At 46.6% G+C, this 25,078-nt stretch overlaps 6 protein-coding genes across 6 annotated transcripts; 2 read left to right on the top strand and 4 right to left on the bottom strand.

Annotated features, from left to right (window-relative positions):
* Positions 1-2,414: 2,414 nt before the first annotated feature.
* On the top strand, positions 2,415-3,212 carry ABOM_011040 (uncharacterized protein; the record flags this gene model as incomplete). The annotated part of the gene is made up of 1 exon (XM_022538168.1): positions 2,415-3,212. One exon carries the CDS (start codon positions 2,415-2,417, stop codon positions 3,210-3,212), a length of 798 nt encoding a protein of 265 aa, XP_022384449.1.
* A 2,888-nt stretch (positions 3,213-6,100) lies between these two features.
* On the bottom strand, positions 6,101-7,590 carry ABOM_011039 (M6 family metalloprotease domain-containing protein; the record flags this gene model as incomplete). Its single annotated transcript, XM_022538167.1, has 3 exons — positions 6,101-6,369; positions 6,418-7,253; positions 7,316-7,590. 3 exons carry the CDS (start codon positions 7,588-7,590, stop codon positions 6,101-6,103), a joined length of 1,380 nt encoding a protein of 459 aa, XP_022384436.1.
* A 3,591-nt stretch (positions 7,591-11,181) lies between these two features.
* On the bottom strand, positions 11,182-11,608 carry ABOM_011038 (uncharacterized protein; the record flags this gene model as incomplete). The annotated part of the gene is made up of 2 exons (XM_022538166.1): positions 11,182-11,271; positions 11,345-11,608. Coding segments are annotated over 2 exons (354 nt in total), but the record flags the coding sequence as incomplete, so codon positions are not given.
* Positions 11,609-18,083: 6,475 nt separating this feature from the next.
* ABOM_011037 (aldehyde dehydrogenase) lies at positions 18,084-19,707 on the bottom strand (the record flags this gene model as incomplete). The annotated part of the gene is made up of 4 exons (XM_022538165.1): positions 18,084-18,228; positions 18,290-18,732; positions 18,798-19,191; positions 19,265-19,707. The coding sequence occupies 4 exons, from the start codon at positions 19,705-19,707 to the stop codon at positions 18,084-18,086; spliced, it is 1,425 nt and encodes a 474-aa protein (XP_022384440.1).
* Positions 19,708-21,423: 1,716 nt separating this feature from the next.
* Positions 21,424-22,519, top strand: ABOM_011036 (cupin domain-containing protein; the record flags this gene model as incomplete). The annotated part of the gene is made up of 3 exons (XM_022538164.1): positions 21,424-21,670; positions 21,731-22,046; positions 22,117-22,519. The coding sequence occupies 3 exons, from the start codon at positions 21,424-21,426 to the stop codon at positions 22,517-22,519; spliced, it is 966 nt and encodes a 321-aa protein (XP_022384439.1).
* Positions 22,520-23,135: 616 nt separating this feature from the next.
* ABOM_011035 (fumarylacetoacetate hydrolase family protein) lies at positions 23,136-24,241 on the bottom strand (the record flags this gene model as incomplete). Its single annotated transcript, XM_022538163.1, has 4 exons — positions 23,136-23,411; positions 23,485-23,685; positions 23,786-23,919; positions 23,986-24,241. 4 exons carry the CDS (start codon positions 24,239-24,241, stop codon positions 23,136-23,138), a joined length of 867 nt encoding a protein of 288 aa, XP_022384438.1.
* Between the last annotated feature and the right edge of the window lie 837 nt (positions 24,242-25,078).

Genomic DNA, 25,078 nt, shown 5'->3' with positions numbered 1-25,078 from the left:
GTAGCTAAGTATATTAAACCTTCGAAACATCAAATTATTTGTGATATGATCAAATGTCATCCATCACTCACTAATGGGTAGGTAGCTGAAGCTGCCAAGTGTAGCACACGTATGATTCCTAGGATTCGCTCAAATCTTCGCTTTTTTGGTAGCAGCAAAGTACCTTCAAATAATGATGGACGTCCGCGAAGTATTACGCCAATAACGTTGGAAGCTCTTTGCGACCATCTTCTTGAGAAGCCTAACCTGTATCTTGACAAAATGGTTTCCGACATGTATGTCTGACCGTTGAAGAGCCGTAATGCAGGTACAACTGCTGTGAGATGATTTCACAACTTTTCTGTATAAACTTGTAGGCAAGAGTTTGGTTCCTGCTGACTTCACTATGATTTAATCTACTCCCTACCAGACTATCCCACTGTAGGTCGTGCAACAACACGTATAATATTTCAAAGTACTATATATCACGTTATGGACTCCTCAGGTCTTCAAGTGTTGATAAAATGTCTTCTTGATAACGGAAAATATGCTGACATGACAATATGTTGTCAAGAACATGAATTCAACGGGCACCGCGCCATTATCTTTTCTTAGTCACCCTTCTTTAATTGCTACATAAAGGATCAAAGTTCGCTGAGAATCGAATTATTCCAGCAAAGACTCCCAAGTAACCCCCTTCATGTACAGGAACAATGGGACAAACAATTACGTGCCCATTATCTGTACGTGGAAGCGATATCCAGATAAACTTATTCCTCGAGTCTTCTGAAATGGTGTAATTGCCATATGAAACTCTACACTTGAGCGGGTATACTTGCTTTGGGCTCGGCTAGTCGAAAAGTAGGTTCCTCATCACAGGAAATCCGCATATTGGCAGCATCGTTCTATGAGCTCCATTGAACTTCCAGCCTTTGGGCCACGTGCGGCTCATCCAGATATATCTTTCCAAAGAAGCCTCTGGCGATTGCATTCCCAGGGTTTCCAACATCTCTGAAAGAAAGGGGTAAATTATTGGTGCTAGGTTAGAAATATACCAATCCGTCTAATCCTTTCCTTGCGCTACTATTCCAGCTTCTGCATCGGTTGTAGCACACGACAAATTTAAGAAAAACTGTTTATATATATCATAATTAGAGAGTAAGACTACAGAAGATAGAATTTTAACTGTAGGATGTGAAAACTGAACAAGTTGTTACGCCCGGGGCTTTTGCTGTCAAGTCCTAAATCAGTAAGCTGGCCATGTGTAGGATCGCTCATCTGCAGTCGCTCTTCAACTGCTGCTGTCAATAGGTTGCGGTATGGGCAGAACAGAGATTACAGTTAAACTACCGTCGATAGAAGACTGCTATTGATATAGAACTGTTATGCTATAGCACTATATAGATGGTGATTAGGCGTATCGAACAGGAAGTTCAATATTTTGGTCTTTTTAGCTTAGTGGTACTGAGCCTAACCGCCACTCTTCTAACACTATAATCTAGCGGGTTAGGTATAACTGACCTCATTAACCTAACCTAACCTGGTCAAAGACCAGTCTAATCATGTACTACATATAGTCCAAAGCCCGGGTAACCAGCCGCACCGTCGAATATAATACCGGTTGGTGGGCCGTCTTCCAGCTTCAAGATAGTGTCTACTTGGGCGGCTATGTAGCCGCCCTGACTCCAATACCTGGGTCTAATATCTCACCGGGTGGTGCTCCGCCTGGGATTAGTACTGCTACTAGTGCTAATCGGTCCCGTTTCGGAGGATTGTTGCCGGCGAGGGTGTGCTCACGTCAGTACCCAGAAGCTGTGGAGAATGCCAATATCAAGCCGTTCAATTTCACTCGCAGAGTTACAGACTTGGATATTTGGTCCAATATCAGAGTCTAACCCATGGCGAGGCGTATTCAGTCTTTGCCAATTGCACTCTTGTATTGCGTGATATAAATAAAGTTTTACGGGATGTCCAGATCCTATAACCCATATCCACAGCCTTTGGAAATAGACGATATAAATGTTGTGAGCTGGATGAAATATCGGTAGAAGAGAAACCATACGCAATTAGACAAGGTTTTGTAAGCCTCAGAGCATAATCCGTATCATCTGACTACAATGGGGTCTATGACACTAACATACACCTACGACCACGGGTACTCAGATACAAAAGCCTTGCCAGTGAGGGAATACATATAGAAACATACGTCAGTGTAACATCTAGACCTCCTGCTCAAAGTAAATTAATTCTTATATCTTCTTGGAAAGACTTCCTGGCAGAAACCATTCGCAGAAACCCTGTCCGTGAATCATAAAAAACGGAAACTCACTACTGCTGTTACTGCTTATACTAATCATTCTACTTTTAATTAAACCTCTTCCATTCCCTGTACTACTGTCTTGACTGGCGCTGCACTAGTACACTCACATTCAAATATGCCGCCCAGCAGAACAGAGTCTATTTCTTGCAAATGGATTCCAGGCATCAAGGCCCCTCCCCAGAGGATGGCGAACTCCGAGACTGATTATGCACTCCTTCGGAGATTCGACACCATCTTTCTGATCGATGATAGCAGCAGCATGAGAGGTCAAAACTGGAAAGAGACTCTTGATGCTCTGGTTAATATCTCACCAATTTGTACCAGAAATGATCCAGACGGCATTGATATATATTTTCTAAAACACCGTAACCCGAAGGATACTCAAGGAGCCTTTAGAATGCTCACCACCCCTCAAAGTGTCGAAAACATCTTCGAATCTGTCTATCCACACGGAGACACGCCAATCGGGGCTAGACTGAAGGCAATCCTAGGGCCCTATATGGAAGATCTTGCCGAGTCACTACGATATAGAGGAACAAATACAGACTCTATTTCAACAGTTCGGCCTATCAATATTATTGTTATTACTGATGGCAAGCCAACTGATGGGTTAGAAGACGATCTCGTTGCTACTATTGTAGCCACGGCAAAGCAACTAGATGATTGGCATGCGGACGAGTGGCAGGTTGGAATCCAATTCTTCCAGGTCGGCCATGATAAAGAAGTAACTAGGTACTTGGAGTATCTAGATGATGACCTTTCAGAAAACCACGGAGTCAGAGATATAGTTGACACGGTGACCTGGGATAAAGATCCTGGTGAACTTTCTGCTGACACTATCCTAAAGGTGGTACTGGGAGCTGTTCACCGAGGTTATGACCGTCAGCGAGTCAGAACAAGCTTCCAAGCTTGACAGATTGACATGAACTAATTTGATTGAAGGGTTTGGAAAGCCTCGAAGCTACAGGGCCAAGAATGATAATATGGATGACTTTTCATCTTCAAAACACATTTCGCAAGTGTTGGCATATGAAAAGTATAATGGGCTAAAAGCTAACTGGACTGGACTATGTATCTCATTGATTTTTTGTTTGCTGTGCTAAAATTGGACATATTCACTCGTGATATATCTTGCCATTTGAAGGTTAATTATGATTTACTAGCCGATCATAACCACTAGATATGGCCAAAACATTTTATCGAGTCCGCACAGCAATTGGGGTTCCTGCAAATAATCTCATATCTACAATACTAAACGCTCTCTCTATTTTCAATTGTTTGTTTACAGTTAGAGAGAACAAAAGTACATCATCGGATTTGAACACTAAATAGTATGATTTAATATTGATTTAAGATAGCTCAGATATTTCTAGACTTAGGTGCATTCCTCTCTCTTAGTGGTATATGATCTTTAGTTGAGCTTTTATTATGTGGATCTGGCTGGTTGTCATACGACGTACCAAGAAAGCGAAAAGATTCCGCAAGCAGATAGAGTTTGACAGAGTTAAATAATACCCCATAAATCAACAACGGTTGAATACATGGATCTGACCTTATCAGAGATGCACCTATTCAAATTCTCTGTTCACGATTGACTGGTGGTGTGACTGTTCTTGGCAATTCCCTCAGCTTTTCTGTTGCCAATATTCGGCTCTTGGCAAACAGAAAAGTTTTCTCTTATGATACATTTACACAGCGGTCACACCACTGGGCTATGCATTCATTAGCTGTGAAATTGGATGTAGCCTGATCCCTTTAACTTTGCACATTACATCGTCAAGTATACTAACATGGGGAAGAAGGATGAAAGACGCATGTTCATGTCCAACTTATCCTGCTGTATAATAATTGTTTTTACAATGAGAAATACTTCACATGAAAACGTACAATATCAGTTATCTTACAGGATGTCAACACCTCCTGGTTTTGAGTGAGTTTTAGCGTAATTTATGTCTTTCGGCTGCTGAGAAAGTTGAGATAACTATATATTGGACATAGGTGACATGAACAATATGGAAAGACAGCCACATATCATATACCTTGTCATTATGACTATATGTATTTTGCCCAAACGATTCGCATAGGCAACCATGGGAAACATGGTATTATAATATCATCGACCTTTCTGGTCCTTGTGAAGAAAAAGAAAATAAAGGAAAATAGCGGCCGAATCAGATCAACTGGTCAAGTAGACGAGTACCGTACAATATATTCTTATCATGCCACATTATCCCTTAGGGGTTCGTTATACCTTCAGTGCTACCAAGATAAAATACAAAACGCTGACAAGAAGACCAATCAGTTCCGGGAGCCTTGCAAAATATGTTTTATTATATATATCCATAGTAATAAGAAGCCCACACAATAGGTTGTGTGGAGGTGGCATCCGCGTCTAGTAACCGGATAGAGGTGTATTTATTCGAAGAAACCTTCTGGAGAATCTAGATTGTGTGTCTAAAACCGAAGTAAAACTTTAAAGAAAAGGAACCAGTAGCAACCTAGGTATTAGATCCTAGTTTCGCTAAATCAACCAATTTCTCACACAGCTACCGGTCCTTGTATGCGACCATGGATTGGATACCTGTCGGAAAAATGCGCGACGAGATCTCATGTACAACAATTACATTTATATGCAACCTTTGCCTTTAACAAGGTAAAGCTAGGGAATAGAGGATTAGTATCTTACGACTACCGATCTGAGTACTGGAACAGGCTCTGTTTCAACATCAGCTTTCCGCACAGACTTGTTCCTGTCAGTTGTGACTTGTGCGATCTCGAATATACTGGCAGATACACAACACGACCTTCATTTTCCAGACCAACATGAGCGCACTTTTTGTCCAGTGCTTGATTCAGTTGGTATTAAGATTACTTGAGTACTGTGGTGGCATTGCAGACTTACCTCCATCCATGGTATTGGTACGCCATGTATGATTCTTGAATCGACCGGCTTTTTATGATTACTTCAGCTGAGCCTAGGCGCCTTTCGAATACGTAAGGGACTTCGACTTGAACTATTATCATAATAAGTTACACACACTAACGACGATCCTGGTATTAGCCGGTTCAGCACCTTGCTTCCGCTCTGAGGTGCAATCATACTATTATACCTATACTACGTGTCAGTAGAATGCATGTTACCGGGGATGTCAAATAGCGGTCAAATAAGTTAACAATGAACCAATCAGAAAAGCGTGTATTGAGATTAGGTGAGATACATTTCTTGCTCCTACACACCAATTGCATGGATTGACCATATATCCTACCACCTAGATCAATACATGGGCAAAGGCCGATACATCCCGCTTTGAGAAAGCCAAACTACACTTGTGTTATCGCCACATCCGGTGGGTGTGTTCTCCGTTCCAAGCATATCAACAGAGCTGCGATGGTTCGTTTAACCTGCTTCCTAGACGAGTCCTCTTTTCCATATAATTGCGGTAGTCTGGTTGCTACTTTCATTCTGTATATGGTGGTTATGTATCCCTTCGCTGAACAGCTACTTTGCCTATTGAACATCATGATTGACTGATGAGGGTTGAAGTCTGAGATCTCGACTTCAACGAAGGTCCGGAACCCTGTTTGCTTGAAACTATCACTCACGCAGCGAGATAGCGGTGTTATACTTCTGAAATCCTTGTAGCAAGAGGTAGACCGTAACATACTACTAACTATTGTGCTCGGCTAATCCTGATTAAGAGCTGCTTTTATAAGAACAATCCCAAGGGTTGAACTAAATGATGAAACACAAGCGGGAGCAAGGAAAGCACAAGAACAGTCTCGTGGCCGTACCCCATCCAACTACATGTCAATATCCATGGTCATGGATGCGGCCGCAGCGGAAATGTTGGTCACAGAAACCCCGGTCGCTTGCCCAGAGTATGACTGACTATTCGGCCTAGAGGTGTTGGTGAAGGATCGATTATCAGTTGCTCCCGGGTAGGGGTCCCCAGCGTCACCCCTACCGGAAGTCGACGTCGCAAGTTGATTTAAGCCATCCGCTTGCTCCATGGCAACTAAATAGTGGGTTTCATCACTGTTGTCCCCTTGTGAGTCATCGATATGCCAAACTGTGAAGATTAATAAATATCTGCGGTAGACCTGGGTGAGACACATACTGATCAGACCAAATCCTGGAAGGGAGCGGTCAAAGCCAACAGCGGCACGGTTCTCAAGCAGGAAATACTCTTCGCTGGCGGTATCTCCACCAGTCCATAATCGGTAGACCTCATGGTTCGTCGTTACATCCCGCAATATGATCCCCTGTGGCCTATTCGGCTTATGGACCCTAACCCACCCCTGCGACGCTTTACACCAGGCGGAGGGATGACATGGCTGAACACCTGGTGGCGAACCTCCCCATGAACCACCCGCCATAAGACACCAACTTCCAATTCCCTCGGAGCTATTGTCCGTGTCATAGAGATCAGGCCACCCAAACACTAGATGGCCCAGCTCGTGAGCACAAACACCAAGATATGCGTCTTCAGGGATCGTGAGGAACCCATATACATGAACTCCATTGGCGGAGACAGAATTGGGCAACACCCACTTGAGTGACCAGATGTCGTTTGAATTTCCCGTCACTTCTGCCCCTCGTCCAGCATGAACCACAATGAATGCATCCACATAACCGTTGTTATCGTTGTCATATTGACTAAAGTTTATGTGGCTTCTGGCTGCGTCGAGCGCATCAGCGGCCAGGGTTCGCGCATTGGGAGGCATGGAGGAGGTCCCGCTTTCACCATTGGCGTACTCACGAAGTGTTCGCGGCATACCAAATGGACCCAGGACCACACCATCTAAGGAGATTGTGCTGTTACTCACCTCTGAGAAGTATTCGGTAACACTTCCCGTGGTGATCTGCCCCGTCGAGAAAAAGAGATCCTGAAAACGCTGCGTAGCGTTTCGTGACATCCTCTGGTCTGGAAAATCGACAAGCACGACCGCGATCCTGTTGGATTCCGCAGTAAGTTTTATGGTTTTAGGAAATCGGGGAAGGGGGTCACTACGCACTGGACGACTCCTCTGAGGGGTGTCCTTCTTAGAGCAGCCCTCCTCATGCGCCTGGGTGGTACTGTCGCGGCGAAGTCCGAGTCAGGAAAAATTGTCCCATCATTCATACCACGTACGGTCCCAGTTCTTGCGCTCAGGGAGGGGCGTCCGAAGCTCATTTTGGATATGTGTGGCGCCGAAATCAACCCAGGCGCAACCTGAAGGGACGAGAGCAGCTGCGGGTGTGGGGGCATCAGTGATGGCTTTGATCCCTCATCGTCACAGTTGGCTTCCATGCTGAGGTGTAATGTTTCGGTCTGTTCCAAATAAAGACGTATTAACTGGTGGTATAATAGGTGAATTTTGTCGAGAGGCTTTACGAAAATTGCATGTGTTTATATTCGAATAAACGAGCGGAGAGCCACCCCATACATTTGAGTGCTCCGCTTTACAGATGTTCTAGGCGATCTAGATTTGTTTGTCTGACTCTAGTGTTGTCCATGGGCTTAAATGGGGTGAGGTGGTGCCCTCTATTATAATTGGTTGTGTGGGACCAGTACACAATTGCTTTTATACAAACAAACGTTCCGATATACGAGGCATGATTCCTGCTGGGCAGTCAGACGACTGGTACAATTTTCTAGTCATCATATATCGATGTCGAAGAATGTGTCTTGCCATGGGATGTTCACGGATCTAGGCCGTTCAGACAATACGGTCCACTTGGCAACTTTAGTGTTGATACACGGTTCCAAAGATGATCATTGTCCAGGCTGGCTGGTCTGCTATTCGCTGTGGTAGGGCATAAGATTTGACTTCCGTGAGCGACTACTAGTACCGAACCCGAATATATCCAAGGAAAGGCATGCCTTGCACAACGGATTAATTGTCTTGGCATACTCCAATTCTAGCACGTTATTAGCTAAGGTGCAACTCAAGTCGTCACAAACCTAAATTCTAGTGATGCACTGCGCCGCGACTCAGAGAGGTCATTTTAGACATTATTACAAGTTTTATTGTAGAGTAACACAAATAACCCGGATTTTAGGGAGACTGGCTGGTCGCCAAAATAATTCGGATCGGAGGATACAAGGACAATAAAACAAAGTATTTCTCAGGAGAATTTGCCAACCTCTCACTCCAGATGAGAAGCCTAAGACCTTGTTACATTTATCAGTGGCTATACTGAAGCGACCCCTGGGCCCAATTGAGCACTGGTGGATTTAGTGCCCTTTGGCAACGTTTGGCCCATGCCCACCCACCTAAATAGCCCTAAAGTACGGAGGTGTGTTCCTAAAGTAATCAAACTGCGCTAGTAACATTGGCCTCAGGCCGAAGTAAGGCCTTTACTATACACTTTAATGGCACATGACCTGAAACCAATGGAAAAGACCCCTACTTTTTGAAGAGACACTCAATTGGTCAGTAATCACATGACAAGAAAACAAAGGTGATTCCTATTGGCTTTAGGTCACGTGCCATTAAAGTGTATAGTAAAGGCCTTACTTCGGCCTGAGGCCAATGTTACTAGCGCAGTTTGATTACTTTAGGAACACACCTCTGTATATGCTAGGGATTCGAATGTCTAAGGCACGACCTTAGTGCCATGGTGTTTTGGTCGAGTGGTATTGAGAATATATATATAGCAGGGAACTTTCTTGTCAGATGGACATCTACTATTATATATAGGAACTGCCCTCTTGGCATTAAATATATGTGCTGATATTTATATATATTCTATATTCTACATCTACCAATAGTTTATGTTATTGTAATTCTATTAGATTTACCCTATCGTTTCTAATAGTTCAGTTGACCCTTCGTGGGATTTGCCACCAAGGTCAGAATAATCCCGATATGTGTGCCCGTCCTCCGCATATCGGGGGCCATGGTCGTGGCCGCTGCTGGGAGAAGTGACTGTGCTGCCCCGCCGACAAGTCCGTAGATAACCACAAAGATATACAGCCCGCTTATTGTGCGAACGGCCATCCACGCATGGGTAACAATCGCGGACACGAAGCTAAGGGGGATAAGGATATTAAGCTCTCCTGTTAGGCGGTCGCCTATCGGCCCAGGGGCGATCCGGCTGGCAACACCGACACCGTTGGGGATTAGAATAAAGTTCTGTGTTTCCGGGACATTGAGGATATCGCAGGCAAAGGTACCTATATAGAAGAAGGCGAAGTATAGTCCCCAGAAGTTGAGGAAGGAGGGTTCTTTCAAAGGGGTAGTGTCAAATAGAGGTCCTGGGGTGCGGGCAGAGAATCACGGTTTGAAAAGGATAAGGCCTGGAATTTGCGTTACAAGCATCATGAGTGCGGCAGCGCGCGCTGTCCACCCGAATGAAACGTTCGTGTAGATCATCTAGTTGATAAGTATCGGGTAGATCATCCCCCTTGTTACTGCTCCCGCTGCAGCCAGGCCGACAGCGTCAGCACCGTGTCGCGAGAAACAGGAGGACATGACTGCTAGACCAGGGCTGAATGCAAGACCGTTTCCCAAGCCCTTTGCACACGGCTTGGGCGAGGAATATCTGCCTAGGTGTTTTACATAGGGAGAGCATAAAGAATCCCAGGATCTAGAGAAACACACCAGCCGAGTATCACAGGCAAAAGCATCCCGCGTCTCTTGCTCCACCGGAGATTATGCCGAGGAAGAAGAGCAGGGGGACTTGGAAGCTTCCAACCCAGCACATCTCAGACGAAGATTTCGGCAGGGTCTCAGTGTAGAGTTGCTGAAGCCATTCCTTGCGCCCCAGGCGTTGAAGACAAAATATGCATGCAGAGAACTTGGAGCCATGGTGTGAGGCCGCCGTATGGCGGTGGCGGCTGTGCTGGATCGGTTAAATGGGTGGGTTAATCCGCGTTCTCCGATGCATTCTTGGGGGGATAGCAGCGTCGCAAACTCTCTCAGACGGGTAGAAAGCATGATGTCGCGCGTCCTGGTTGGAATCAGTCGAGTCGAAGTAGAGCATTAGGGTTACTACAACTGTAATATTTTATAAATTATACTATGTATATATCTAAATATTATCTTTCTGGTAAAATTCTATCAGTCCAAATATTTGCTGCTTTTATTGTTATTGTAGCCACTATATTACCTGGCAGTGCCGCACTAGACCAGGGTCTGTAACAGTTCACCTTAGTTGGGTATAAAAACTCCATTAACCTAGCCACATCCTAGCCACACGCCAGTCTACTCTTAGTCCCAGGTCCAGCTATCTAGACTTCTTGTTGCTGAGATATCTAACATTTACAAGTGGCTATTTGATATGGGAAACTAGAGGTGCGCCGATATTGCTATCGCATTGGAAGAAAGACCAATAATGGCCTACTTTATGGCCAAACATTTGATAGACCACAGACCCTGAAACCAAGCCTGACAGTGATGCGTCCAGTTTTCTAGCTTGTGGTGATTTGTGAGAAAGGGAGGTCTTGAAATGGGAGTGTAAAAGTCAAGGTCAAATGAAGAGGCGCACATACAAAGTAATGTAGCTCTAGCTCATGCCTACTAGGTGGCTACATGTGGCTATCAGCTTGAGGGGCCAAAGTCAGAGAGATTATTAGGCCAGCCTTTCGAGTGTATGCGGCATACACTTGCGGCTTAGTACGTAATACCAAACACAGTGCACTTAATTCAGGACAATCCTAACTAGTATCAATAGTCACCAACAGCACTGATGAATTTAGACATATCTAGCGCCTAACGAATGACGAGAATATTGGCACAAATCCACTATTGCACAATAAAAGAAATTCAGCAGAGATGTAGATGTTGAATCCTTCCACTGACTCGACCCCTCGGCCTTGACAAACTAGACCGCCATCGTAGTTGCGGCTAATATACCACTCCAGTACGATTGGTAGTGTACTCAGTGGCCCATCAACTTAGCAGACAGCTCCGCCATCATTACCGCCGTGGCAGGTGCCGCTGTGGCAGTCTTGGATCTCAGTCCACTTGCCCCCCTTGCACTGTACCTGTTCACAGAAAGGTGCGTTAGCAAAGATGACCTGATCATTTAATCCGGTTGACCGGGATATGTTAACATACAACGCCTGTCCTGTCACAGCCGCAGAAGTGTCTATCTCCGTTGGACGATGCACAAGGGCTATTGGTACGTCTCTGGTCACCACCATAGCCAGCGCCGCAGGTGTCCAGGATCTCGAAGTCGTTTTGAGGGACTGCTGAAGCGCTGACGGCAGTAGCAGCAAGGAGAGTGTAGAAGATGGTGGTGGCCTTCATTGTTGAGGATGTGTTGGTATTCAGTGGAACGACGTTTGATTTGAGGTTGTTGGTTGTCCAAGAGGCTTTGGTATCTGTGAGAGTCTCATTCTTGAGGGGATCTTTAGATATATTTATACCCCTTTGATGAGCGAGGCCAGTCCCTCTTGGGACAATTACCTAAGATTGAATGGTTCCTAAAGTACGGCAGCCAACACTGCGTGATGAAATATCATTACTGCTTTAAGAAAACCCATATGTCATCACTTCCAATCTTTGAGAGCCCGCTTACGGGCCAAATTAGGCGGATTGCTACCTTCGGGGGATCCGTAACCTTTGCTATGGAGATGTTAGTAGATTGGTTATGCAAGTGTTTTGCCGAGCCTGGCCTCAAGAGCCACACAAAGGACTCTATGACGTATAACATACACCAAATATGTGATAGATTTCAATGTGATACAGTAATTTAAAACACTAGGCTCCTTTAGCAACACACGAACGCCTAACGCTTTCCATATAAAGGTGGCTATAGGATACCGTCGGCCTTATTATAGTTCTGGATATATGAGAGCATGGAAAGAATATCTTCCGTCTTTGATGATAGACCACACTCCATTGGGCTTTCTATCTAATTCTAGCACCATTGACGGAAGTGTCCTGGCTTCCTAGGTGCAAATGCGAGATGTCGTGTGTGTCGACTACTGCATTGGGACCGCGTTGCCTTACGTATTCTGAAGGGTATCACCTTGTAAGACCTAATCAGAAGGATCCTGCCACTTTTGCACAGCCCGAACGCCAATGGCAGTGAGGCTCCGCAGAATAAGGAAAATGCCATCCTCCATACCTGTACTACATCCTATAGCACAGTGGGAGGCACCTTCTTGCAGTAATGCCAGGTAACATCTTCCCCTCAATGTGCCCGAGGTGGATCCACTTGTAGTGCGAGACCGCAACCTGATCCTTGAGCAAGGCTCGGTTGTTGCCTCTGACTCTCCCAAACGCAAATCTGTAAGAAACCAAGGTGAGAAGATTTCCTCTTCTGACATAAGGCCTAAGCAGTCTGGGTAGTTCCCGGGCAGGTATTTCTACCAATGACTGATTAGGTGATGTTCAACTAATGTGCTATACCCAGCGGCTCGATAATACAATGTGCATGAGATGGGGTGCCTCATATGCTAGCGGAGCAAGATAGGAAACTCATACGACATAGCGTATGAAGCCTAGCATTAACCACTGAATACATCGGTTGTATGCGGTGTTGTTCCTGGCCTGTAAGCTCCGCTATCAAGCTCATGTGTCAATTTATGAATTGCCACATTAGAGGGAGTGTGTTATCAGTGCGTAGTCCCCGTGAACCGAAATCTTCCACTACTACCCAGGACTCCTTCCAGAGAAGCTGGCAGCCTTATGGCCCCATCTCGGTGAAACAGTTAAGACTTGGATCATGATTATTCAACTTTTGAGAATAGTGGCATATACAGTACCAGGCGTCAAAGCGTTCACAACTAAACTTAGTATACCTTTGAAATTCCAAGGATGGAGCACAAGATACGGTAGCTAGCTCTGTTGCAGAATACTCTAAAGTGCCGGAGGCCCTTTGTTCTGGAGAAGTGGCTTTATGCAAGTTATGCATCATCAGACTGATGTTTAGCATGGGCATGTGAACCAAGTGGATATACCCGAGAAACCTGTTTGCTACGAGACTCTCGACTCTAAGGTCTGCTCGGGGCCAACTCACGAGCAGATAACATCGATCAACACACCCAAGAGTGTTCTCCCACTAATTGCATGTATCGTGGACAGAGACTTTCTACCTTTCAGCATCTCGACCAAAGTCCCAAGCCGCGCCCAATATGCAGTCGTGATCCTTTTTCATTTTTAATAATTTTGCTTTCTCAAATGATTACACTAGCAACCTAAGGTACAAGGAATAGATGGGGAGTTTAATTAAAAAATTGGTAGGGCCCGATTAGTACGCCATTGCATGTTGATCTTCTGTGGGGAAGGATAGCTAATGGCCCAGGCAAACCTTGCAAAGTATGTGCTGGAGTAGCATACAGCGCCGTATAATATCACTTGTTGATTTCCATTGGTCGATTCTTTTTCACTTTTGGGAATATCTCGCGAGCCTACCACTTAGGGTTCTTCCGCCCTGGAAGTGGTTGATTGGTGCATGTTATCCAGAGTGGCGAAGCCCTGCTATCCTGGAGGGAAATGAGTGACCGACTTGCTGCCGTATGAGACCTGCATCTGTTACAGGGTTGGTTCTCCAATGAGAAACTACGCAGGCGCAGTCAGTTTAAGGACAAGGTTACATCCGACACATCCGTTCCTTTCTTAATTTTTTGCCTAACTCCTAAGTGGCATAGTGCCCTTGTTGGATTCCCTATCTGTATAAGCATTATCGTGGAGCGACGCCTGTGCCGAGGTGCTCATTCGCTGGTGGGTTTGGCTTACGATGCGCACACTTTTAATGTGGGTGCCATAAAAATGCGCTTCATGTCCGACTGGGTCAATATTAGGGTCCTTGGGCAAGGGGTCATGGAATTGAAACCGGCTCGTCTCTCCATCTCAAAGGTCCAATGAAACGTGTTGTTAGGCAGGTAACCATAGTGGTATAGAGAAGGGCAACAATCGATCAATTTTGCTCGGAATAACAGTGGCCCTAAGACCATTCCGAAAGGAGTTAGGCATAGGGTCTCGTTCTCGGTCGAGCGTGGCTCCACTATCTGGTTTCCAAGATCAGGATCGGTGGTATGTAATAGAACCATACGCACTTACCCATCTGGGTTAACTGGAAAGTTTGACTAAGGGCTCTAAGTATTAGTTTCAGGGGCGCGCCCGCAGCCGCCGAAAGGCCTCTACTAGCGCGTGGGGTCTGAATTTGAACGCTCAACCCGGGGTCCGAGCCTAAAAGTAGAGCTCCCCCAACCTATCCTGACGGGACTTCAGCTCGGCGGCTGAGCTGCCGCTGCACCCTACTCAAGACTCGCTGGGCCCCCGCATGATAGTACATATTTGATCACATACAAAGGCACTTACGGTTCTGTACGGATGTACTCCGCATGGAGGACCACCAATGACTGCTGTAGTATGTGTATCCACACGCTAAGTCTTTATACCTAATGCCCAATTTGGGACAGGAGGAAATGCCGATACTCGAAACAGCGAATTGTGTTTCTTAAAAGACAACAAAACATTAAACCTGGTTGACAGGATCTCCATCCCAACGGTACTGGCATGCTGAGAGGCGGTGCCTTACTCCGGATACAGAGTCGATTGGGAGCAGACAAGCGAGGCAGTAATGTAGGAATAAAATCCGGAGCAAAAGAAGCGAGTAGAAGAAGTGGCTGTGTGATAGAGTTACATTCGTGGAAGAACGTAGTGCGGCATGTGTGCACATCAACGAGTCTAACTTGTGCCCCCTCAATCATGCCTAGCGAAAACCTCTATCCGTACTTCAGCTACAACCTTGGGTGGGCCGAGTCTCTCGTGTAGTAATTGTGAGTCGGCGTGCATCAGCCAAGAAATGCCCGCCGCGAAAGGGTGCGCTCTTAACAGCCTCAAATTGCTCCGAGATACTAAGGCTAGTTTACAGCCGTAAAGACTCAACCTTCATGGAAGGCTGTCATCTGTGTTTACCTCTATCGGACCCCTGTATTTTGTATAACTGGTTCACGGTACTTCAATGCCGAGCAAAAAATATCACCATGCCCAATAGGTAATGTAGATCATTTATCAATATATCAAATGCACAAGACATGTTCGAATAACCTACGCATTTTCGTATGCCAGACATAATATTCCTTGACTTCCCAGTTCTCACCTCGCTCTGACTACACCGTAGCAGCGAAGGGACCTGTCAGAATCACGCACCGTCCCCCATTTTGTCCCATGCTTTCCCTGAAAATGAACTCCCGCCTTGCCGGCGCCGCTTTGTACATGACCTAGCTGTCTTTATCATGGCCATTACAAGTAGGATGAGCAGAATAATGTTCCATATCACTGTGTGCCCTTTTAGGCCAGTCTCTTCGCTGACCTGACCTCGCCATTTTCGATTTTCAGAATCGTCAAGATCCTGCCTGCCTGGTCCATATACCGGTTGAGATCCTGGCTTATAGTGTTCATCTTGCTCCCGAAGCCATCGTTCATAATCGGTTTCCGGCCTGAAGGAATCCTCCGCCGGTGCAGAAGGCATCTGCACTTTTGAACTGTTGACGACGGAGCGACTGTTAGTGGCGTGGTATGGGTTTAAAGATATGAATTGTGTTCCCACCTTGAGAGCAAGAGAATATGCGTACTCTGAATATACGTTAGACTCCTTTCTTGTCGTCTGGCCGACTCCTGGTTATGAGGTCGTTGTACTTGAAAGTAATGGCTGTGTTCTTTCCCCAGATCGCCCTGATCAATAGCGAGGGGTCGCTATTGCTGGGATGAGCTAGCCGAGTCTCCGCTAGTGACATAAACTGCTCGGCGAAACAAAAGTCCTTTGCCAGATAAAAATCCAAAACCAACACTACAGCTGTTGCTAAGTCTACGAGTGGCATTCGCTGGTCTGATCCCTGATAAGGCCCCCAGCGCCTAACCATGCACTAATCTTTCAGATGTAGAGGAGAGGATCCCTGCAAAGCGACAGCGCTGGGCGCATACCCAAGTCTTCTACACGAACGGACCAGTGATACTGAATCCCATGTTTCCAATATGTTGGCCTTGTTTCCATCCACATGCCTACTAGTACCTTTCACATCCCACCTGTAAGAGCTTTGTTCCAAGACGTTGCAGTCGACTGAAGAAATCGTAATACGAGACGTACTAGGTATCAAATCAAGGGAGTCCAAAAATCACATTAGCGGGACCCACAGACAGGGGATATAACAGGTTTAATGGAGATATCGACAAGGACAAGTGTCAGCAAACCCCAGCGTTGTAAGAACACGACCCGAAGCTCGCAGATGAATGGAGGAATATTGATGCTTTGCTTTTTGTTTTGTTTTGTGGTGTTTTTTTATTTTTATTTTTAGTTTTGCCGCCAAGGCGTCGTCCAGTAGCAGAATAATCAGCTAATTGTCATGTTCTCAGTAATACCCTTGAACAGAATGTGGAAAATTGAACGATTGGCTTGGTAAATATTGCGATGTCTCAAACCCAAGGTTAGAAAATCGTGTCCGTAGCGAGGAAGGATAGGGGAGTATGGCATCGGCGCTCTACGAAGAGCGTACCTACAACATAGCATCAGTCGACACAATCCTCTTGCGGCGTCTGCCCACGGTGCTAGCGTATATGATGGGCTGTTAAACCCAGTGCATTGGCCACCGAGGCGGCAAGATCGCACTAATTCGTCTAATGGAAGTTGGATTGGCATGGACTGTCTGACATCGTTCATAGTCGTTGTCGTGGAACCATGATAGTTTCTAGTTTACGTGATTGGTTGTAAAGATGGGCCAGCTGCTGCGGCTTCAGGGGCACTCTGGATTCCATGGGCAGGGACTTGGGACAGCATGTTTCCCACCTTCCCCGTGCTACTTTGTTTTCCCAATGGAACCACCGGATCCATATGCTGATCGACCTGTCAGAAATAATCCTGCAGCCGTAGAACCAAACGTGTGCGGTTCGGAAGGGATTGGATGGGTATATATCGCGGCAGTCGACGTTGGCGCACCGGCAGCTACTCGGAACATTGCAAAGTACGACCGGGCGGAGGACGCAGTTTTTGTCCCATTTGATAATAACAGTCAGAGGGGCGACAGTAAACGGTGTGCACAGACCAATCCCTTCCAGTGCCTGTCCCATGGGCACAAAGAATGAATACCGCCAACGCTGCGCCTATAGCTTCAAGAAGCACCGGGCAGTAATTCAAGCTTCCGAAGATGCTCGTCGGTTCACTGCTAACCGAGCCATCTATACACAACCGCCGCTACAGCAAGTCCGAATGCGCAGAAAATGTAAGAACCCACAGAGATAGTGATCATCCGATGGGGACCCAGGTGAACCATTTAGTGTTCAGATACAGAGCAATTGCCAACAGTAACCGTAGAGTTGACTCTGTAAAATAGATATGCCTCTGAAACTGGAAATCTACGGTTTTTTATATCTTAGCACGTTTCCTATGATATACAATATATCGTGGACTTCTTTCTTCGGAATATCAGGTATAATTGCCAGTTGACTTATCGCAATCGCAGATAAATAGGAGATCGTCTACTACTGGATTCATGAACTATCAATCTATCTAAAATGTTCTAATAGACTCTCGATATATGAGTTATATGTTATGATAGTCTAAGTTAGATAATCAGAGAAGCGATTATACTTGAGCACTCATGAAGTTCTCAGTAACATTTAACTGACTTCTTAACTTTGCTAATAAGATTAGTTTGTGACGGTTTATTGTAGTAGCTATATGCTAATCGAGAAATTCTATAACGATAGAATATAATATTATCAGAGTGGCATAACCTAACTGACCCCGGCTATGTGAAGATATAAAATCTATTAATTGGTCCGCTGATCCATATACCAATACCCTGTATCAAGGAGCCACTAGAAATCGAATGCGGAATTTAAATGGTCAGTTCATCCAAGTAACAGACTTTGTTTTCAAAAACTCATCCAGGCCATCGGCACCTCCAAATCGACCATAACCACTCGATTTCACACCCCCATGAGGAAGAACAGGTTCATCGTGTATTGTCATTGAGTTGATGTGGACCGCACTGTGAGCTCAATTAGTGGTTCTTCCATTTGGCTCCAATGAAGCATGCAGTTAGACATTACCCTGTATCTAGCTCACGGGCTATCCTCAGCCCTCGTCCTAGATTCTCAGTGAAAATAGCAGTACTAAGGCCATAATCAGTGTCGTTTGCCAATTGTAAAGCTTCTGAATCGCTGCCGACTATGAATAGGGATGCAGTTGGGCCAAAGGATTCACTGTAGTATAGATCCATACTCTTGGTGACACCTTCGACGACAACAGGTCGCATGCCGGTGTTAGAGTCCACCGGAGTATCCAAGATACCAGCCAGGATGTTTGCACCCTTGGATGTGGCATCCTTGACCAGGGACTTATTCCTTTCCACGGGGACTGGACTTATAAGTGTGGGAGCTGGCTTGTCGTCACCGTAGATTTTGTTGATGGAGGATTTCAAAGCAGTGCGGAAATCGGCAACCACGTTGCGATGCACAATGATTCGTTCCGTCGACATACATACTTGTCCAGCCTGCGACAAGCCCCAAACGGTAAGCCTCTTTTGATCTCCAATGGATTGGGGGGGAGTAGTCTTACATGCAAGAATGCGCCTAGTGTGCAAGCATCCGCTGCCTTCTCGAGGTCTGCATCATCTAGCACAATGCAGCTTCCTTTACCACCCAACTCAAGGATCACAGGCTTCAAATATTGACCTGCTGTTGCAGCAATAATGCGTCCAACAGGGGTACTGCCGGTAAAGCAAATCTTCCGGATCTCTGGTGCAGCGATGAGTGCCGTCGTCACCTCTGCCGCATCACTGGTGCGGTGGACGAGGACATTTACACAGCCAGCCGGAAGGCCAGCCTGACGGAACACGTCCCCAATAGCCCAATAAGACTTGGGAGCTAGCTCGGCACCCTTCAAAATCATAGTGTTGCCGGCCGCCACCGCCAATGTCGCTTTACGCACCCCAAGGATGAAGGGAGCGTTCCTAATTAACTAGTTGTCAGCAATACCACTACAATTTGCAGGAGGTGCAGAGACAGAAAATGGCTCATGCTTACCATGGGGCAATTCCAAGCATTGCACCATACGGCTCCTTGTATACAATCGCAGTCGCATCTCCGGCTAGCATTGGCGAGTATCCATTGATGCTTGACACCTTTCCCGCGACATCGGTGACCAAATTGATCCCGGCCGTGATGCTAAAATCAGCGAACGCCCTCTCGGCACCCGTCTCCTCTATCACATAGCCTAAAAGCTCTTCACGACGTTTCTCCATAAGCTCGGCTACCCGCAACAGTACCGCCCGTCGAACAGCAGGCTTAGACTTGGACCATGAGATAAAGGCCGCTTGGGCCGATTCCACAGCTTTCGCGGCCTCTATGACGGATGCACTGCTGGAATGGTGGACTAATAGTCCAGTCCCCGGGTTTCTCACTTCGAAAGTCGAGGCGGTCTGGACATCTTCGTTATCGATGATGAGGGGGACAGTGGATAAACTCATGATGCGTTCAAGTGTTTAATTTATTCCCAATACCTGAAGTCAGGGTGTTCTCCGGAAGCAATGTGGACTTGCGAGGGTCATTTATAGATTGGATGATATCGAAGGCGTGGTAGTATAAATTTCCTCAAAGTCGCCACCCTTTGTCACTGCTGACATTTCGATGGCGCATCGCCGCTCACATCATCATTGCCTTATGCCCGCCTACCTAATAGAACATCCAAAGCCACCAATTCGGGACTTGGAATGTGCCAATCGGGTTCTCGGAGTTCCTTCGTGATCTCGGAAGACACGGAAAGTTCGGGAAGGTCGGGAATCGCCGCTGGGGCTTACTCACTCTTGGGTGCGTGTCACTATATCAAGACGGGGCTTTTTGTTGGCCACTACCACCAGAAGGCTTGGTGAGAGGCTATAGTATAACCAGACGTAACCGGAAATATGGCAGGAAATATCTATCAGGGAAGCTGTCTGTGTAAGGCAGTAAACTTCACCGTCTGCGACAGTCCAGAGAAAGTGTTTATCTGCTACTGCCAGGACTGCAGGAAGAACTCTGGGGCTCCGTACCAGCTCGTATGTACTCTCTCTCCCCCTGAGACACAAAATGGTCAATAACAAGGGCATTAAAGTGTGCCAAATTCCACCGCAGCCAAGTGCAGGTCGAAGCCAACGGGGACAAGAGTATCGGCACATGGGTTGTCACCAAAACTACTAGTGGAGCAGAAAAGCATAAAAAGTTTTGTATCAGATGCAGCTGCACATTGTGGACGATTCCAATGAATCATGGGGGTGAACACATTATCGTGCGTGGGGCCCTCATTGATAACGGGTGAGCACTCTGTTTGTACCTCAAAACCCATTACTGAATGCTGAGATCTTCTCAGACTGGAAATATTTTCACCTCAAGCGGAATTCTTCGCCGGCTGCAAGCCGTCGTGGGTCAAAAGCCCAGACGATGTTAAGTCGTTTGCAACCATGCCTGGTCGTTGATGTATGCGTATGTGGAACTCAGTAAAGTGCATATTCTTCTTCCTGATGTTATTGGTTTTCGTCTTTCCTTTAGCTGGAGGAACAAATAACGATCCATCTACCCAGGTGGCGTCCTACGTATAATTACAATTTTGCAGGTGTTAAACACTCTGTAGACCGATTTTCGTATACATTATTAGAATTACACAACCCTCAAAACTACACAAAAGTAAACCTCACATTATTGTCCGGTTCTGAACCTTCTCTTCTATAGCTTTGTGCACAAATTAGGAGAATTGAATTATTGACTTCGCGCCTGGGGCAGCAGAAAGAAAGGGGCAGGCTAAAACGTGGTCTTAAAGGCCCAGCGAGGAGTAGCTAGGTCCCTAGGGCCTGGGGGAACTTCAAAATAGCCTTACTGAGGTCAACGGATGCAACGGACGTTTTCAAACCCCTTCGTCCGAGCCACTCGGAACGCGTAGGTCCCCAGAGTCTCCGGTCACTCCGGAAAACTGGCGTTCAAGTTCCATACCTGGGCATCCGGGGCCCCGTTTCCCTGTAACTCGCTTGTAGTCCGCAGATTCCGAAACGAATAGTTCATGACGCCATCGCTTAGTGCTGTCATGCAAAGCGACATGGATTATATACCTCGATCTTTCGCTACACCGTTGATGCAGATTACGGTCCAACCCCTCCTAGCTAACTTCTGAGCACAACGGCCTCCGAAAAAAAACACCAGAACACAAATACAGGATGACATCGACTGTCTCGCAGACCATTGCTTCTCTAAAAGAAGAGTTTGACGCATCTGCTCAGGACAAGAATTACCAACCGCTTTGGACAGTGTTCGGGCAAATGGTGCCCCCAAGGCCCAACCCGCGCGCCGTACCAGCTATCTGGCGCTATGATCAAATTAAACCGGATCTAATGAAAGCCGGGGCCTTCATCACTGCGGAGGAGGCCGAGAGACGAGTGCTGATGCTGGTAAACCCGGGAATGGGTAGGGTGCCTCTCGCCTCTGCGAAGCCACGGTTGAACTAAGTGCTGATTCCGCGATTAGATGCACCTCACACGACAGACGCAATCTATGGCGGACTGCAGCTCGTTCTCCCCGGAGAAACAGCCCCAGCACATAGACATGTTGCGTTTGCCCTCCGCTTGATTATCGAAGGCAATGGTGGATTCACCGCGATAGAAGGGCAGAAGATCCGCATGGAACCGGGAGACGTAGTCTTGACTCCTTCGTGGTGCTGGCACGATCACGGCAACGATGGTCAAGACCCGATCATCTGGCTTGATGGGTTGGACTTGCCGTTGTTTCAACGTCTCCCGGTTAACTTTGCTGAGCAGTATGCCGAGAATCGTTACCCAGCCTTGTAAGTTGCCTCATCGTTCCAGCGCACAGATCCACAATATATCTTCGTCTGACCGATCTACAATCTAAAGGGACACCGAAGACAGTCCAATCCGATTCCCGTGGCGAGACGTTCAGGCTATGTTGGATGGCGCGAATCTCCCATACGCTATTCATCACTACCATAGACGGGGAAAGAGTTACCTTTCGGATACTATCAGTGCACAAGCGGAGCGATTGAGTCCAGGCTATACAACAGCTTTTCACCAAGAGACTTGCTCGTTTCTTTATCATGTGATACACGGTCAGGGTATGTCTAAACTCATTACGGCAAACGGAAAGGAGTCCGAGATACATTGGAAAGCAAAAGACACCTTTGCGGTCCCCGCGTGGTGTCGCATTCAACACACGTCTTCGCCAGAAGAGCCTGCCTATCTATTTGCGATCAACGATCGCCCCATGCTGGAGTCTTTGGGGCTCATCAGACAAGCTTAGGGTCTGTTGGTGAGTTTTTGTTGGGAGCCTACTTCCAAAGACCAACTACTATCTTTAGAGCATTGGGGCTGTGAATTGGCTATGGGGTAGGAATATATGTAGGAAAGACAACTATTTAGGAATCAGCGCTTTTTAGTACATCTAAATTCCATGGATTAAATATTTCTTTTCTCTCAGATAGCCACCTCTTGGTTTGATTCTTGTCTTTGAAACTACCCAACCCACAAACGCCCATATATATGTACCTACATCGATTGAGTCCAGTGCCAGGGTTGTTTTCCTTCTGCGTTTGGAAACAGCGTTTGGCAGTGGAGGAAACCGTCTCGTCGCCATATGTGTATGTCCCGTATTCATCCTTACCCCAAAGGATGAAACAAAAAGCCAACCTAGATAGTGTCGCCAGAATTACCTACCGTCTTACTCTCTTCGAAAGTCGATCATATAAAAATGCCTCGCTCACCATGCAGATTATGAGCCAGTACCAGCTAATTTCAGGGATTACTCCAGCTTCTCTAGACTTTAATACTAGTATAATGAGCCATTATGCTACCAGAAGAACCCGGGGGGGTGCAAAAAACACGTCAAAGTGAGTTGATACATCAGGACTATTTGTCCCCTATTCAAACGCCATAATGTTCTTTGTAGACCCAAGTCCCTCAATGGACACCTCCACTATGTCACCAGCCTTGAGATATTTGGGAGGAGTCATGCCCATGGCCACACCCGAGGGAGTACCAGTCATGATGATTGTGCCCTTTTCCAGGGTGGTTCCCTGACTCAAGAAGCTGATAAGATGAGGGACATTGAAAAGTAAGTCACTAGTGTTCGTATCTTGACGAACCTCGCCGTTGACGAGCGTCTGAAGGCGCAGATTATCGGCAGCACCGACGACCTATACCATGTCAAGTTTCTAGTTCCGCGCTGCACATCGGGGGGCTGGGGGGGTTAAAGCTAGGAGCAAATACCTTCGGAGACACAAGGACAGGACCGAGAGGGGCAAACTTATCGAATCCTTTGCTGAAACACCATTGTGGGACACCTCCGGCCTTTCTCGGGTCTTTTTGCCAGCTGCGGCACGACACATCGTTGGCAACGACATACCCGGCAACGTAATCCAAGGCCGTTTCCATTGGAATATTCCTACCAGTTTTGCCAATCACAACGCTCTGTTTTAACGATCAGTGGAGTTACACATATATCTACGAACATCCGAGGCAAAGGCTTGGTGGGTTAAAATGAGGGAGGTGCGCTTGATAGGCCACATACCAATTCGCCCTCATAATCTACCGAGTCTTGGGCAATCTGTGGAATAGGGATGTCTTCATTGTATGCAGCAATGGAGGTATTCGGCTTAATGAAAAGAGACGGATGAGGCGGGGGGGTGCGTCCCCCCTCCTTGACTGGCATCGAGCTTTAGCCAATGTTCACTGGCATCAACTGAGTCCCTCCCTAAACTTCCCACTTACTGTGTGCCATGTAGTTCAACCCCACGCAACGGATAATAGGAATATCCTCTGGCCGGAGGACGCCTAAGATTTCTTTGACTTGCAGACGACGGGCGCCTGGAGTGACAGATAGTGCGCTGTCTCCCACGAATTCCTGGGCGTACAATGTTCCGGCTAGGCATTCGTCTACCAGCTTTGTGACATCGTTGATTGCTGGTTCTCCGAAGCAGACTTTACCGGTGGTATCAACGAAACGGATGAGGCGAGACCAAGACATTGTGATAAAAAGAATTGATCAAACGTGACTTGTTACGCGATAATCGGGAATAGTTCTGTTTGTAGCAAAGGGGGGCCTGTCTCATAGTTATATAACCATGAAATAGCCCAGAGCGTTTGGGTAGCAGTGCGGCAGCTACTCGTTCCAATGTTTACTAGGTCCTCACATCCAGCTGAGGGTTCCGTTTCTCCGAATATCCCGACACCTGGGCGTTTCAGCACACAGAACGGATCCCGGCCCTGCCGATCGTGCCGGTTAGTATTTACCATGCCGATCGAAGTTCTTCTACCGCCACCACCGTTAACTGATCCAACTCTTGCTTCGGGACTTTGCATTAAGTGTTACAGTTTGTGTGAGCTGCCCGCTGGACGCAATTGCCGTCAAAATCAATTAAATGCATTGAGAACCGGTACTGATCGCGATGAAGAGCAACCGGTTATTTCCATCCATTCTATCTGGATCGGTAGGAGCAACTTGTTCTGTTACGATTGTGACTGTGCATACTATTTGATACCTAGGTACTTCCCAGTCACCGCAAGGGCCCTTGCCCTGCCAGCCTCTAAATTCAGCAGCCCTTAGATGGTTGCAGTAGTTTCTCAGCCAAGCCATTGGGTGATGACCGGTTTTAATCCGTCTGATAGCCCGGGGGGGATCAAGCTTAAACAGGTATACAGACAACTGGACCTTTGCTGTATGATATCGCTGTAGAATCCTCCAGACAAACGTTTGCGAACCTTCAATGGGCACAATCGAGTCTTCCAGTCCATGAATGATAAACAAGGGCAGTCCCCAGCGTCTATTCTTTCCAGAGCATATAACCTTCGAGCCGTTCCAAAA

The sequence above is a fragment of the Aspergillus bombycis genome, assembly GCF_001792695.1.
Source record: "Aspergillus bombycis strain NRRL26010 chromosome Unknown contig00133, whole genome shotgun sequence".
NCBI classification, from domain to species: domain Eukaryota; kingdom Fungi; phylum Ascomycota; class Eurotiomycetes; order Eurotiales; family Aspergillaceae; genus Aspergillus; species Aspergillus bombycis.
Note: the sequence above shows the minus strand (reverse complement) of the source record. Positions and strands in the feature narration are given on the sequence as shown.